General features: G+C 33.2%; 1 protein-coding gene and 1 long non-coding RNA gene across 6 annotated transcripts; both read left to right on the forward strand.

Moving 5' to 3' along the window:
- Window positions 1-757: 757 nt before the first annotated feature.
- LOC127160770 (ribonuclease inhibitor-like) lies at window positions 758-9,789 on the forward strand. 3 transcript variants are annotated; one of them, XM_051103423.1, is made up of 7 exons: window positions 758-927; window positions 6,095-6,268; window positions 6,445-6,606; window positions 8,417-8,478; window positions 8,978-9,229; window positions 9,323-9,542; window positions 9,637-9,789. In XM_051103423.1, the coding sequence occupies exons 1-4, from the start codon at window positions 770-772 to the stop codon at window positions 8,418-8,420; spliced, it is 498 nt and encodes a 165-aa protein (XP_050959380.1). In that variant the 5' UTR covers window positions 758-769; the 3' UTR covers window positions 8,421-8,478; window positions 8,978-9,229; window positions 9,323-9,542; window positions 9,637-9,789. The 3 variants fall into 3 exon arrangements, with proteins under 3 accessions (XP_050959380.1, XP_050959379.1, XP_050959381.1); XM_051103422.1 differs by having other exon boundaries at window positions 9,323-9,789; XM_051103424.1 differs by having other exon boundaries at window positions 9,143-9,229; window positions 9,323-9,789.
- Window positions 2,148-5,377, forward strand: LOC127160773 (uncharacterized). Of its 3 annotated transcripts, XR_007826845.1 has the most exons (6): window positions 2,148-2,355; window positions 3,163-3,227; window positions 3,790-3,840; window positions 3,974-4,032; window positions 4,266-4,400; window positions 5,041-5,377. It is a non-coding gene; the product is annotated as an uncharacterized LOC127160773 (long non-coding RNA). The 3 variants fall into 3 exon arrangements; XR_007826846.1 differs by lacking the exon at window positions 4,266-4,400 and having other exon boundaries at window positions 2,149-2,359; XR_007826844.1 differs by lacking the exon at window positions 4,266-4,400 and having other exon boundaries at window positions 2,153-2,355.
- Window positions 9,790-15,656: the final 5,867 nt, after the last annotated feature.

Raw genomic sequence — 15,656 nt, forward strand, 5'->3', positions numbered from 1 at the left:
GAAATTAGATCAGAAACTGCTCATAAATATCACAATATATTTCTTAATCTTAATGAACTTAATATAACAGTTTAACTATTTAATCTCTGTGTTTGTGTGTTTGTGATTTCACTATGATATAATTCTGATATCGATATGAGCAACATTTTCAAAAAGCCTCAGAATTATTGCAGAGAACACCCACAACAGATGTCTATACAAACTTCTGAAAAATGAATTTGCCAAGTCTATGAAACCTCCTTCTGTAAAACCATATATTTTTTTAAAAATGGTACAAATAAATTAAAATTCACCTTTTATTTGTATTTAGGCTTCAAATACATATTCATTATCTGCCAGTAAGAGGTGTCAGTTTCCCCTTTAAAGCAGTGCTGTGCTCATGAATGCTGCCTTATGAGATAAAATGAAAATGCCATTGAAATTTTTCTGAAGAGAGATGCTTCCCTTCAAAGATACATTAATTTAAAACGTGCAGCGCTCATGTTTATTCAAAGTCATCAATCAGTGTAAAATTTCTTTGTATTTCTATCAGGGAAAATTGTACATAAACCTAAGAGAAGTGTAAATTATGTTATTAAATTAACAACTTTATTTTATTTTATATTTTATTTTTGTTTTGATGACCAAATTGTGAAAAAATTATCCAAAGTATATCCAAAGCAGGTATTCAGACACTCTTCCTCTGTTTCATTTTCTGAAGACATTTTCACTTTTGACAGTTTTCTTCTGTCTTCTCTCTTTCTCTCATTGCAGGTTAAGCAGGTGTAAAATGACAGATGAAGGTTGTTCTGCTGTGACTTCAGCTCTGAAATCAAACCCATCACACCTGAGAGAACTGAACCTGACAGGGAATAAACTAGGAGACTCTGGAGTGAAAAACCTCAGTGATCTACTGATGAACACACAATTCAAGCTGGAGAAACTAGAGTTAGTATCATTATACTGTACAGCAGTGACAGTGTTATTAGTTCACTGTTCAGTTTATTTTAAGTGTTTTGTGTGTGTTTGTGACTGTACACTCAAATTATTTTGCCTCTTTTTCATTTTAATTAAAATGAGCTAAAGTAAGATGTTTTTGAGCATCTGTAACAATTTCATTGTTCATTCTACACACACACCAGTTTTTTTTTTTTTCATATTCATTATTGTGTATAATTATGAGTGAAACTGCTTGTTTAATATAATAATAATAATAATAATAATAATAATAATAATTAGGCCTCAGTGAATAAATAAATAAATATATAGTTATTTGTTCCCACAAGATTTTGTTTGACAAATGTAGTTGAGCTGAACCCAAACTAGTGTAGATTCATTTAATGTAAACCAGCTAAATTGACCCAACTAAGCAATTTTCATTTGAATTAAATAAATTAAATTGTAAAAACTTTCTTTAGTAAAATTTAATTAAGCAAATAAAACAATAATTTATTTTTTGACTGTATGACATTTACTTCCCAGCTAACATTGGTCCGACGGCAAACGTCGTGTCCCTGGCCAAAAATAGTCGCGGTAGGACGGCATAAATCCGTACAAATATGTAACACAGAATACTTCCTAAAAATGCATTCAGATACGTTTGTACATATCTACAATTCTCTGTGGTTGCATGTATAATTGTTACTTTTAAGTTTTAGCTTCGTGTAGTTCAGTATATACACTGTTGTGAACCAGTTGTGAGAGGACGTCCACAAGGTGACGTCCTTTACACGTGCATTTATAGTCCATCATGACCCTGTATGAAATCAGTATGAAATATGCTAAAGAAATTGTGCTTACACCTTGATTATTACTGTAATAATTTATTTAAGTGGCCCAAGTAGTTTTAAGAGGCTGCGAATAGACGACCTCATCTAGTCAAGCATTACCCATTAAAAATAAAAATTAAAAATTAAATGAGTAAGTAAGTAAATAAATAAAAACAGGAAATCGTAATGAAATACAAGTAATTTGTATTTACATCTTGTTTAATGAATATTCACAAAGTGCTGTGTGGTTAAGTGATTACAAAGCCACTGAATTTTAGTCATAATTCTGCCCGTTTTCCTTAAATTGCAATACGATTTTATTATTTTAAGTTTATGCATATACATATAAAACAAATATCTCCAGTCATCATTTGAAGTCTGAGTTGGGTGTAGATTGCCAAAACTGTGCTGCCAAGATGTTGTAACAAATCTCGCGATAGGATAGATCATCTCGCGATAGGATAGATTATCTCGCGATGGGATAGATTAGCTCGCAATACAATACATTATCTCGCGAGAAAACTTTAACACGTTGTTGTCGTTCCATAACCAGGAGGAGAGCGCGTCGTTGTGTTGCAAAGCTTTACGAATTATTAAAAATCTACTGGTGAGTAAGTACATTTTGTAGTTTTTTATTAATGTGGTCGAATTGTACTTGTTTGACACGAAGGAAAAGGAAGAAATAATGCGCACATTGTCAACTGAAACGTAGTTTGAGTTTGGCTAAAATTAGCTAGTGTGCTAAGTTTTTTTTAAATAATGCTTGAACAACAAATACATAACTTAAGTGCCAAGGGTATGCACAAAATGTTTGTATAGAATAACACAATCAAATGAAAGGACTTCCTAATCCACAATAACTTAAATGTACCGAATAAATACATCGATTTTATAGCTTTTTTTGTTTGTAATCTCCTTTATGGTCCTCTTAGAAATATCAGAAAAAAAAAAAAAAAAAAGTTTTCTAATTGCTGAATTTTGCAACGATTAGTAAGTAAATAAGTAAATTAATCAAGTGATTGATAATGTAAGCCTCATTTTTCAACAGCTGAGCCACATATTACATGTTCGTATAGTAAAAGAAAGTTACACACCACTTTGTCATTTATAAATCCAGAAATCTATATTTTCAATAAATCTGTTTACAAATTATCAGGGTAAAATTTGTGCAGTATCTTAAATGAAACTTATTTTATTTTGTTTGTAATGAGATATTTGTTAGGTAATACCCAAACTTTACTCCAACTAATATTTCAGATAAACTTAGGAGATAACACATTGTTTACTAATTTCTTTTAATTTTCACAGTGTGGTAATGTGTATATAACTTTAAGGGATTAAGGGATCTTTATAAACATCTTCAAAATTCCATAAAGTGGTCCTTTATTTCTATTGCTTTTATTTTTTCCAACAGTGGATGCACAACATGACACCATCAACGTCAACAACACTCGTGGACCCGTGGAGACATGTTGAGGTGTAAGTGCTAATGTTTAAAAAAATTAAGGATCCGAATGTGTACAACCACAAAGTTGCTTTTTTGCCCTGTTACAGGGCAAGACAAACGCAGTCCTGTCAATTACAGAATAAATGTTAAAAGAACTCCATGTTGCCCTGAAATAACAGCTACAGCATCTAGAAAAATTTGAAGAATATGTTATGAATTTGAATGTCCAAGTGACACTTCTAAGATGTTGTAGTACTAATCAAATGATTACAGGTTAATGACACTTTATTGACACTCCAAGGGTGCAGTTCAGGTCACGATTCCGTTGTCATTGTAAGTAGTACATCAGACCTTAAGTAAACTTTCAGATGATCGTTCCCCTCGTCATTGTAGAGAAAACAAACACTGGGCAGTAGAAACAGTTTTGGTAGGCAGTTTGCTCTGACTCAGATTTGCTCTGTTAAAGTCTCTAACCACAATGTAAGATTAACATTAGAAGACATTTCAAAAGATTAACTTCTGTGAAATTTTTAAATGCATTTTTATGTCTTTTGTGCTTCATTAATTTACATTAGAGTGCGATTTGTCTTGCAGGGTCACATAACGAACAGCCATCTGTCAGGCCATGTGCCACAACTGAACAAGGTATTGCAATTTTTGTCGTGTCTTTCACATAAAGAGGATGTCCTTTTTAAAAAAAAAAAAAAAAAAAAAAAAAAAAAATGTAAATGCATTCAAATTCTTACTTTTCACACTTTTCTTTTTAATGTCTATATAGTATTGTCTCCAGTCCCAAATGCTTCATTGCCATCCCAGTCCCAGAGGACCCCCCCCAGTGTATGTGAGAACTTTGCTGTCGCATCTTATTTTATACACATTATACCTTAATACCAACACAGACTAATGTATAAATACATACATTTCTCTGAATCAGAATTCATACAGTTAAAAATATAGAGGCTACAATGTCTGTCATTGCTCAACAAGAGCTAAAGTACAGCCAGCTAATTTGACAGTAACTAATGCAGTAAAATTGCACAGCAGCCTTATTACTTTACCTTCACTTATAGCCAACCCTGGTCCTCGAGAGCCACTGCACTGCTTGTTTTCCAGCTGTCCCTGCCCTTCCAGCTTCTGATTGACAACACACCTGATCCATTACTAATCAGCAGTGAGTAAGGCATGGATAGTTGGAAAACAAGCAGGTCAGTGGCTCTCGTATTTTAACATTGCCATGATGCACACTACTGTTAATTTGTAATATTGACCATATGTTAAAATGTTCATGAAGTGAAGTAATACTGAATTATTTTTTTAGTATTTTTTTAGTATTTTTTTAGTCCTGTCAAATGCTTAAAGGCCAAATGCAGGTGGCCAACTTTCAAAGCTACAGCTTTGTACTATGTAATTTAAGGTAATTTTGGCCTTATGACATTAAAAAAAAAAAAATTTCATGTTCCTTGTCCGTTATTTATTTAAGGGCCACCTGTCTTTATCAGAAATGTCCTGTTCATGTTCACACAGTTACACATCTACTTTATTTCAAGAGCACCATAGAGATATTGAAGAGGCAGTGGACTAATGCTGTTTTTATGTACACTAGCACACATCTAATGCAGAAAATCTTTTATTGACATAAGATTATTCTAGACTAAAATAACATATACTTATTGTTTACTTGTTACTAATGCTTCTTTCATGAAACTGAAAAAGTCTTGTTCCATTGTATTTTAAATGTATTTGTATAACCTTAAAGGCATTTTCAAAATAAGTGCATGTCATTTAACTCAATTTTGCCATTTTGTTTCTTAAATATCTTAAAATATTCATGCTCTTTTCCCTCAGATGCGCTGAAGAGGTGGAGTCCAACTGCCACAGTCTCCGAAATTGATGCATTAATGGTGGAACACCTAAAGCACGCTCCAGGAAGAGCTGGGGGCGGTGGTTATAAGAAATAAGCTGTTTTGAGAGACATTTACATGCGTGTTTACATTAATCCAGTATTTTTGTTTTGTACTTGTTTGATTTATAGCTGTTTAAAATTAATGCAAAACTGTTTCAATTAAAAAAAATGAGTACTGCCACAATAATAATGCTTCTGGAAGAGCAGGTGCTTGTGGAGCAACAAAATGATAGTAAACATTTTGGAATAATGATAAATAAATAAAAGATTATAAATATACATATGTGTTCACTTTTATCCGTTACCTTGGTTATGTTCTTGTTTGAATAATGGCTACTTAAAATTAATGTAAAGCTTTGAGAAAATTGGTGCATGCTTAGAATTAACTACATTATACTATTTCTATTTTCATGTTTAAATAGTAGCTGTTTAACAAATGGAAGACCTTGACAAAAATGTAATATGCACAAAATATGTTGTAGTAAATTAGAACGGTCTAATTCTTGCTTAAGTCCACAAAATGTTTTATTGTCTGTAATGTACACGTGATTAAAACGTTTTGTAGACGTTCAGGTCTGACTGGACCGACTTTGGACCGTTTTTGAACTTGTAAGTTAAGGTGTCTAAACATCACGACATAACTGATTGCCTTTTCACGATGTTACAGAATGGGTGTGTGATTATTTTATATAGAGGCTTATATACTAAAATTATATTAACACATTAAATTAACACATAGTATAGAGATACAGAAGAAGACCCATTTAGACGTCCAGGGACGCACAGAAAAAGACGTGCAGTACACGTCGAGATAACGTCAAAGACGTCGGTTCAATTTTCATTTTGGAACTATTTTTCAACCATGACGGGACGTGTCGGAGGGACGTCTTTTCAACGGTCCTTACACGTCCAAATGTTTGCTGGGTTATGATGTATTTATTCACACATAAACTTTACATGGATCTGATTCATTGTCTTTTCTCTTTCTGTCTTCAGTCTGTATAGATGCAGTATTACAGAGAAACAGTGTCTCATCCTGACTTCAGCTCTGAAATCAAACCCATCACACCTGAGAGAACTGAACCTGAGTGAGAATCAAATAACAAACACAGCAGTGAATCACTTATGTGACGTACTGAAGGATTCACACTGTAAACTGGAGAGATTGAGGTCAGTAACATTCACATACAAGAATCAAAATGATTAAAATCACTTCAACAGTTTAAACCAAAACACTTTATACTCAAAATCTCATGATGAGTCTGAGTTCACATTATATTTGTGAAAAATTCTTCACTTTAATGATTTGTTTGTAAGATGATCTTCCTCTGTTTGTCTCTTTCTAGTCTTTCTGACTGTGGAATTACAGATGTTTCTTCTTTAACTCAGTCTTTGACAAACACAAAAGCACTGCAGTTTCTAAAAGAGCTTAATCTGAGTTTTAATAAGATTGGAGACTCAAAGCAGCAGCTCATTGATGTGCTACGAGACTCGACCTGTAAACTGATGTGAGTAAACTTCACTTTCTGATATTAAAGGGATTCATTTGCCTCTAATATGTGAACAAATATATACTTTCAAATATTTGTGGAAAAGAGTTTATCAAATTATCATCAAACTTTATTTCAAAGGGTTTGTGTCAGAATGAAATGTAAAGTTGATAAAAATGTTGAACACAAAGGAGGAAAGAGAACAAAAGCACACTGTCAGAGCTTTATACAACAACACCTGCTTTATTAATGACATCAGTAATAGTGAATCATTACAGTTTGACAGTTGCTCATGTTTATTGGAGAAACAATGATTTTTTCATGAAAGTGTTTCAAAACACTGGTTTTTCCACAAATCACACCCTGGGTACATAATGTACACTACCGTTCAAAAGTTTGGAGTCAGTACATTTTTATTGTTTCTTTTTTTAAGAAATTAATACTTTTATTCACCAAGGATGTATTAAGTTAATTATTAAAGTTTATTAAAAGTTCATAATAAATAATTTACATTGTTATAAAATATTTATATTTTGAATAAACACTGTACTTTTTAAACTTGTTATTCATGAAAGAATCCTGAAAAAAAAATCACAGGTTCCAAAAAATATTAGGCAGCACAACTGTTGATATTATCCAACATTGATCATTCTAATAATAAATCTGCATATTAGAATGATTTCTGAAGGATCATGTGACACTTAAGACTGGAGTAACAGCTGATAAAAATTCAGCTTTTCATCACATTTTAAAGTATGTTAAATTAAAAAACATTATTTTATATTGTAAAAACATTTTGCAATATTACTGTTTATTTCTGTATTTTAATCAAATAAATGCAGCCTTGATGAGCATAAGAGACTTCTTTAAAGACTATTACAAGTCTTACTGACCCCAAACTTTTGAACGGTATTGTACGTCCACATTCAATCCCACAATGCACAGCAATACAGAGTTTACAACTGATGTATGTCCAACGGATAGAGAATACCCATAATGCACTGTGAGAGTCACATGCTGAATGAATTGCTGTGTCACACCTGAAGATGAATCATCCATCCATTCATTTTACAAAATGCTCGCCCACGTAGTACAGCGTAATACAATACATACATAAATTAATTGGAAATTGATTATTAAAAAGATTTTTTTATAATTTCAGTTGTTTACTGAGACCAATACAAACATGTTTAAGTGAACTGCACTAAAAAACTTGTTTTCAACAAGATAATGTTTATGTTTAGACATTTAAATAACCATATATATTAACAAAAATATTTATACACACTGATTCCTGTGGTAGCACCAGTAATAATTAAAATAACCTTTCAAACTTAATTTGATGATACATTTTATTCATGGCAAACATGCAGTTTGCCATGCAGTTTGCCATTATAGTTAACTATAAAGTTTACTTTCTTCTTCTCTCAGTTCACCAGCCACTCACAGAGACAGATAGCTATCGAAAGGTTTTTTTTTGTTGTTTTAAGTTTGATGATTAGAGCTTGCAGCTCTTGAAAGTCAAAATCTAGTCAATACAGTCTCTCAAAATATTAGAATATTTCATAAGATCAAACAGAATGGTTTATCAGGACATTGTATTGAAACCATAGGCATATTAGTTAGACCATATGCAGTGCTTCATAATTTAACAGTGATGTTATAAAGAAGGGGCTCGGTTAGTGCTGGTGATGGAACCAAAAATCTGTCTCACAGAACTGTTTAAGATTCTGCTGGTTTCACAGTATATCACAGTATTTTCTTCCTTCTTTAGCTTGAGCAAATATTTGACATCAGTATTTACGTACATTCATTCTCTCTTTTACAGATGAAGCAGATGCCGTTATTGAGATGTCAAGACCCTGTTTGCCAGAATCAAGTTCAGAACAGGTATTGTGTCATTTTGGTTGTGTGTGCTTACTTTATATCTGTACAATAGAAAGGTGATGTAGAGACTTGAGGTAGAGCTACACACTGTTAAACAGAAAACACACTGCATTGTGAGGACAAAACCGTTTCTCAGGACATTGTAGTGAAATCATAGGCATTTTAATACACCATATGTGAAACGGAAAACACACTGCATTGCAAGGACAGAATGGTTTGCCAAGACATTACACCATATGTGTAGCATATACAGGTGCATCTCAAAACATTAGAATATTGTGAAAAAGTTCTTTTTTTTTTTTTGTTTTTTTGTAACTTATTTCAAAATGTAAAACTTCCATATATTCTAGATTTTATTACATGTAAAGTAAAATATTCTAACGTTTTTTTATTATTATTATTATTATTTTTTTTTTTTTTTAATTATTTTTATTTTTTATTTTTTTGATGATTAGAGCTTACAGCTCATGAAAGTCAAAAATTGCAATTTTGTCTTCTAAAGATTCTGATGGAATCACAAGTTTCAAAATGTTGTGAAGCAGCAGTTCTTCATCCTGTTCCTTTCATCTCCTGCTCTGCACATCTCTCTATCTCACTTGATTCACTGAGGGACATTTCAGTTACACTGCTGTCTTTAATCAAAAATATCTTAATCTGTGTTCTGAAGATGAACAAAGGTCTTACGGGTGAAACAACATGACAGAATTTTCACTTCTGGGTGAACGATCCCTTTAAGACAAGACTGAGGATTATGGTGAATATGAAAAGAATACATATGCAGAACTTAATTTGAAAGTCTTGGTTTTACATCCCTTCATTTTAACGAAACAATATTGATTCTCCTCAGAAAACCTCCTGAGTCTACTCACACAAAAAACAGTAAGCATGGAGAGTGAGATGAAAGCAATGAGGAGCTCAGTAGCCGCCATGTACAAACTTTATTCTCGTGTGCTGGGTGATGGGACTGGTCAGCGAGCAGAGGAGATTAGACTTGATGTGTGTGGCACCATCGATGAACTCCTCTCTCTAGAAGAGAAGCTAAAAGAAACACATTCAGGAAGAGAGTGGTGTGTTACTGGTGATCTGTAACGCTTCATTAACAGATTTATGTTAATTAACAAAAATATCAACTGATCCATTTAGATGTATTCCATCTTGCAGACACATCATTTAAGCCTGTTGGAGGTCCAAACCCTGGGGAGAACAGCCGGCGGGTAATGCGGGCAGTGTCCTCCTACAACGTCTGGAAGAAATTCAGACTAAAGGGGAAAAAAGGGAAGAGGCCACTCCAAAACATGATTGTTATGAAAGTCATAAAAAGTAAGTCCAATAAGTCAGTTAATCCAAAACAATCAGTATTACCAGTACTTTTTAAAATATTGTGTCATAATTATGGGTCTTCATTTTACAGAGGCAGTAATGAGATCCAATCCTGGACTCCAGCAAGACAAAGTGGAGGACATAGTGACAGACACACTTAAACATGCTCCAGTAAGGTGTCAGAATGTGAGCTTCTTTTCTAGGTTGATCTTCAGGGTCCTAAAATGTCATTTTCAGAGTTTGAAATGTGCTTAAATTTTGATTATGTTAGGACCTGGTTTTGGTGCTAAAATGCTTTGTGAAACACTTGCAGAGCAAAAATTAGGAGTTTTAAAAAATTGGGACTGATGCCCATTGTTTTTACCAGTGCATTTTAGTGTTATCATCTATTATGTTATTAGTAATATTTATATTTGCATGTATGTTTTGAAGCTACTTGTTAGTTATTCTTAACATGCATTTGGTTTGATTATTAATTTGTATATTTTTAAAAAGACAACAACAACTAGTACTTAAGTAATTTAATAATATAACAAGAAGAATCTATAACTAACACAAATTTTATTTTCAGCAGCAGGACCAGAGAAACCAAAGAAAGGCTGTGCAGCTGTGAGATGATGATGATGATGATGATGAAACACTCCTCCTTTTTGAAGGTCAATAAGGCTTTTATCATTTGTTAAATAGAAATCGAAACTGAATGAGCTGATCAAAATTATTTGGAAAAAAAGAAAATTAATTGATATGCTAATTTTTCAATTCTCCACAACTTTGTTGTTAATATTTTTGAAAATAATTAATGTTAATTATTTATTAGCTTAATATGGGAAATGTCATTGACTAAATGCTAAATAAATGCTGTAAATGTGTTTCTGATCTTCACTTGATGTTTCCAGAGGCAGAACAGATACTTCATGATAGAATTTAAAAGCTGAGACTTTTTTCTTATCAGAAGTAACAAAGGCCAAAGCTTGCTGTGATTATTGGACGTCAGTCCTGATACAAATAATGTTTAGTGACATTTTATTCCTGCATCAGCTGAAAACAGCATTGACCAGAAGATTTTAGGATTTAACAATCAATTCAGTTTTCAGTTTATTTCACGAGTTCGCCTGCCCATCCAGTCCTGATGGGCAATGGTAAACAAACTTGGCTTACTGTCCTTAATGGAGGCTCGAACTCAAGGCTCGGCTTTAGTGCAGAGTTCGACACACATGCACCAATCTTCAATGTAAAGATCAAGAGTGAAGCGTCTACAGAGGCCTCAGAAGACCCTGCCCTCTCATAGTGGGGTAAGAAAGACACACTCACAGCTTTCACCATCTACATCTGCTTTTAGGCCTCCTAAACACTGTCTGAGAAAGTGTATGAGATCCTAGATTCTCCTTAAGAAAGTCAACACGCTCATTTTCTTGTACAAAAACTCTTGATTAACATTTTGGGTGGGCCAAATAATAAAGAAGAGACAGAAATATCGATATTGTTCCATTTACATAACGTCCTTTTTGAATGTTGTTGTTTTCTTTAATTCTGTATGCTTCTTTGTTAATTATAATATTGTTTAATTTATCTTCTTGTAGTGAAGCAGTATTAAAACACATCAACACCAGATATTTCTCTCACTCCCTCACAAAACTAATTTCTTTCTGCAAATAAATAAATATACACACATTCATAACCTACTGAATAAATAAATAATTAATAAAGTGTGTGTGTCTGTGTGTATTATTGTTCCATTTATAAATTATTATAAATAATAATTAATCAATCTGTAGTGTTTTAAATGTAGTGGCTTAGTACATTTACATTTACTTAGATGAACAAATTAACACAGAATAAATGAATAAACTGTATTGTTAGGTATTTTTTATTGTAATTTATGTGTTGGTTTCCTTTACAGAAATGTAACTGTCAACTGTCTGTAAATGTATCTACAACAACAACATAAATAAATAAATAAATAATAATAATAATAATTATAACCATTAAACTATAAACATTAAAACCAGTAGGAATTATGCATAGGCTTTCTTTTTTACAGCAGTGAATGAAACCACTTTATCTGGTAAGGAATATGGACCGTGAGATTATGTCTTCACAAGGTGCCAGTTTGGTCATTAGGACGTGGTCATTATGTTTCAGCAACATACCACTGTAACGTCGGTCCAGTATGATGTCACGATGTAACTGTAATTAGTGTGGTTTCCTTTAAACGTAACTAAAAATATTAAATGTATTTATTTGACACCAAAAAAATCATGTAAAATTTATATATATGAATTATCATGTAAAATAAAGTTTTTTGTTGTTGTTGTTGTTTTTGTTTTCTGGACAGTTTGTTGCATCATAATGATCAGATGCTGCAGGTTTTGTTGTACTGATGATCAAAGTCAAAGTCTGCTTTATTGTCAATTCTGCCACATGTACAGCACATACATACAGACAATTGAAATTGCATTACTTTCAGACCCTTAGTGCATACAGATAACACTAAACACTAACAGTAAAATGTAAAAATACAAATAAATACAGATTCAATATAATACAAAATACAACTATACAAATATACAAATAAGAACATGCAAAATATATAGATAAAGTAGCACAAGACACATGGCAGATGAAGTGCAAACCAGTGAAATAAACAGTACAGATACAATGAGTGTAGTGCAAAAAGAGTTTATCAGTCTGTTTAAAGTGACAAAGAGCTCAGAGAGCAGTCTTTATTTAAACTGTCAGAAGAGGTAGTTTCCTGATGGATGAATTTGTCCTTCAGTCTGCTGGTCCTGGAGACTCCGCAGGTGTTGAGCCCCAGCTGGACCAATTTGTGAATGAGCTGTTGAGTGAACGATGACTGTCAACACAGTTTAGTTGTGCTGCTATTCTGGAGTATGGTTTACCTTGATCATTAACATGCACAATTTTTATGGACACTTCTAGAAAAACAGTCTAGATAGCCTTATAGTCAAAGTATTTAAAAGTTTCTGAACACACTGTTGAAATGTTCTCATTATATGTATATTTAAAGTGACAATTCACCCAAAAGTGATGATTAGCTCTGCTTATATTTTATAACAGTAATTCATAAATGAAAACACTTTGAGTTCAATGTGTTTACACACGATGTAAACAGCTTCAAATAGCATTGTTTAACAAATGTAAAGTTTATTATCTTAAATATTGTGTATTACAGTTTAAAATGTATATAAACATACATGTACACACAAATATCGAATAACATTTCAGTCATAGTACAGAGTCAGCTCTTTTCAGGGTTTCTAATGGTATTTTACATGGTTTAAGAAGCTTATTGGCAGTTGGGGGATCGGTGCCTTGCTCAAGGGGCTCATCTTAGTCGTGGTATTGAGGGTGGAGAGAGCACTGGTTATTCACTCCACCCACCTTCAATCCCTGCCAGACCTGGGACTCGAACCCCCAGCCTTTAGGTTACAAGGCTGACTGCCTAACCATTAGGCCACAGCCCCTTATGTGCTATAGTTGTTTGTAGTTTGTAGTAGTTATGTTTGGGTATAGATTAGAGTTAAGTGATGTAGAATATGGCCATGCAGAATAAGTCATTAATATGTGCTTTATTTTACTTTATTGTCTTTAATGTGGGAAGATTCTCTATTATAGACCATTTCGCTAGATGTAAACAACACTGGTTCAGAAGCGCTTCCTTTTAATTATTATTATTTATTTCACATATACAAATACATCTTAAAGGTGCTAATGTAACATTTTCATCCAGTCAAATGTTCTGTTGGTTGTATTTTTTTGTGATGTTGTGTAAAGTAAAAAACAAAACAAAAAAAAAAAAGAAACAGGAAGTGTATGGGGACCAGTATGTTTACATCTAGCGAAATGGTCTATATGCAATGGTTCAATTAATGGCAACCCTCAGCCGGGCAAAGTAATGATGGAATCAAAAACCAGTTGGACATGAAGCCTATATACATAAAGAAGCAGAAACTGAAGAACAAGTATTAATACTACACCCTAATATGAATATAAAGAACTGAAAGTAAGAAATACATTCAAATCTCAGCATGTGTGACATTCACAATAAACAGCATCGTAGACAACAGTCCAGGAACAGGGAAAATAATAATACAGTGTTTAAATGTATTAGGTAGAATATCCACACTCCAGTACAGCAGGTGACAGTAACTGTTCAACTCGTTCAAAACCCTCCAGTAAAACCCACGAAGAAGACGAAAAAGAAACCGAAAATAACTGTGGGAAACACACAGATAGCAAGAGAAAGCGTTGCTCATTGAATTTATGTCCTAGAAAACATTTTATAGATACAACTTTAGCCCAGACCCTACTCATTTTAACAATCGGTGACATATGTTTATATGTAAATATGTTTTTGCATATTTAATCCGATCCGTCTGTACTATTGAGAGATTTGAGAAGAAATTGCTGACAAGCTACAGGCCTAAAGGACAGAAAAATGAGCGTTTCTAATAAATTCTCTTCTTAGTGGACAAGACTGTAGGTAAGTTTTTTTTTAAAGGGTGTTATTGAAAACAAATGTGTTTCTGCAGGTTTTCCCGTATTTTGGCTTCTGTTTGATGCTGTTGTTTTTGTGATGAGAATTTTTTAAACCAGACATTTCTCAATAAGACCATTGGGTTATTCTAGTGTTTTTTGTAAAATTTTATTTGTTTTTGCTGTTGATGCTAATTCAACATATTTATTCATCTCATTAACGATCATCATTCAATGCTGATCACTGGAGTTTATCTGCAGTTTGTCAGAAGAGCAAGGAAAGGACTCTCAGTCTGAGATGAGTCTCTCACAGAAACAGAGGTAAGACTGAGTCTGTTTTTAGATAATTATTTTAAACACTTTCTGTGAAAAAAAGAGCACACCATGTTTGTATGTTGCTAGAATTATCTGTACTGTGAACCTGTTAGAACCTGTAGAAATGACATAAATCGTCCAACATGTATCATAAAATTTGATTGCATTACATGTTTGGGGTTGCATATTTAGTGGGTATTAAATATCATTAAGGGGCAAACTAGATAAAAATTTTAATTAAATTTGTATCTAATATCTAATAAAAATGAAAATATACATCAGACTCTTAAAGTGTAAATTTGTGGGTATTTTAAAAGGGAAATTTAAAAGATTTGTCAATTTCCCAGACTTGTTCACTGTTCACAGTTCATTGTTCATTATATTCGTTGCTATAGATACCAGAATCGTGGATTCAAGTGTTTTTGTATTTTGTTTACAAGTTTTAATATGGTTTTTGTTTTTTATTTTTTTTAGTAGGGATGCTCTTTTTCTGTCAGGTAGCCGGTCAACAGTTAGTTGGTTAACTTAATTTTACTCAACAGTTTTAATTATGGTTGCACTTTTGTTTTATATTTACGAATTTGTTTTAATCCAAATCACGCATGACTACGTGAGCGAACATCAATAAAGATCACGCAACAAAAGTGCGCGCTCTCTCTCTCTTTCTCTTTGTCGCGCGTTCTCTCTCTCTCTCTCTCTCTCTCTCTCTCTCTCTCTCTCTCTCTCTCTCTCTCTCTCGTTAAATAACTTATGCATTGCTTTCCTTACCTGTTTTTTGACATATCTGACCGAACTACAAACTTTCCAGTGATGTCAAGGCGGGATCGCAACTCGACAAGCCCGCACATCTTCGCCGCCGCGCTCAATCCACTCTGCGTGCTTTGCCTATCAGCTCGCGCGTAACAACTATACACGCACTAATACTGAATGTTTAACATTATATTACTTGCATACATATACTTCGTAGACATTCTTAATCTCTAATGACTCCATTCTGCTGTCTATTGTTCTGTTGTCGGTGTTTCTTTGCCTGAATACGCACTTGTCAC

The sequence above is a fragment of the Labeo rohita genome, unplaced genomic scaffold (assembly GCF_022985175.1).
Source record: "Labeo rohita strain BAU-BD-2019 unplaced genomic scaffold, IGBB_LRoh.1.0 scaffold_451, whole genome shotgun sequence".
Taxonomy (NCBI): domain Eukaryota; kingdom Metazoa; phylum Chordata; class Actinopteri; order Cypriniformes; family Cyprinidae; genus Labeo; species Labeo rohita.

Coding starts and splice junctions, on each gene's coding strand:
- LOC127160770 (XM_051103422.1), top strand. CDS start 770: ATGACAGATGAAGGTTGTTCTGCTGTGACTTCAGCTCTGAAATCAAAC. Junction 928..6,094: donor TTCAAGCTGGAGAAACTAGA/GTTAGTATCATT, acceptor TTCTGTCTTCAG/TCTGTATAGATGCAGTATTA. Junction 6,269..6,444: donor TGTAAACTGGAGAGATTGAG/GTCAGTAACATT, acceptor GTCTCTTTCTAG/TCTTTCTGACTGTGGAATTA.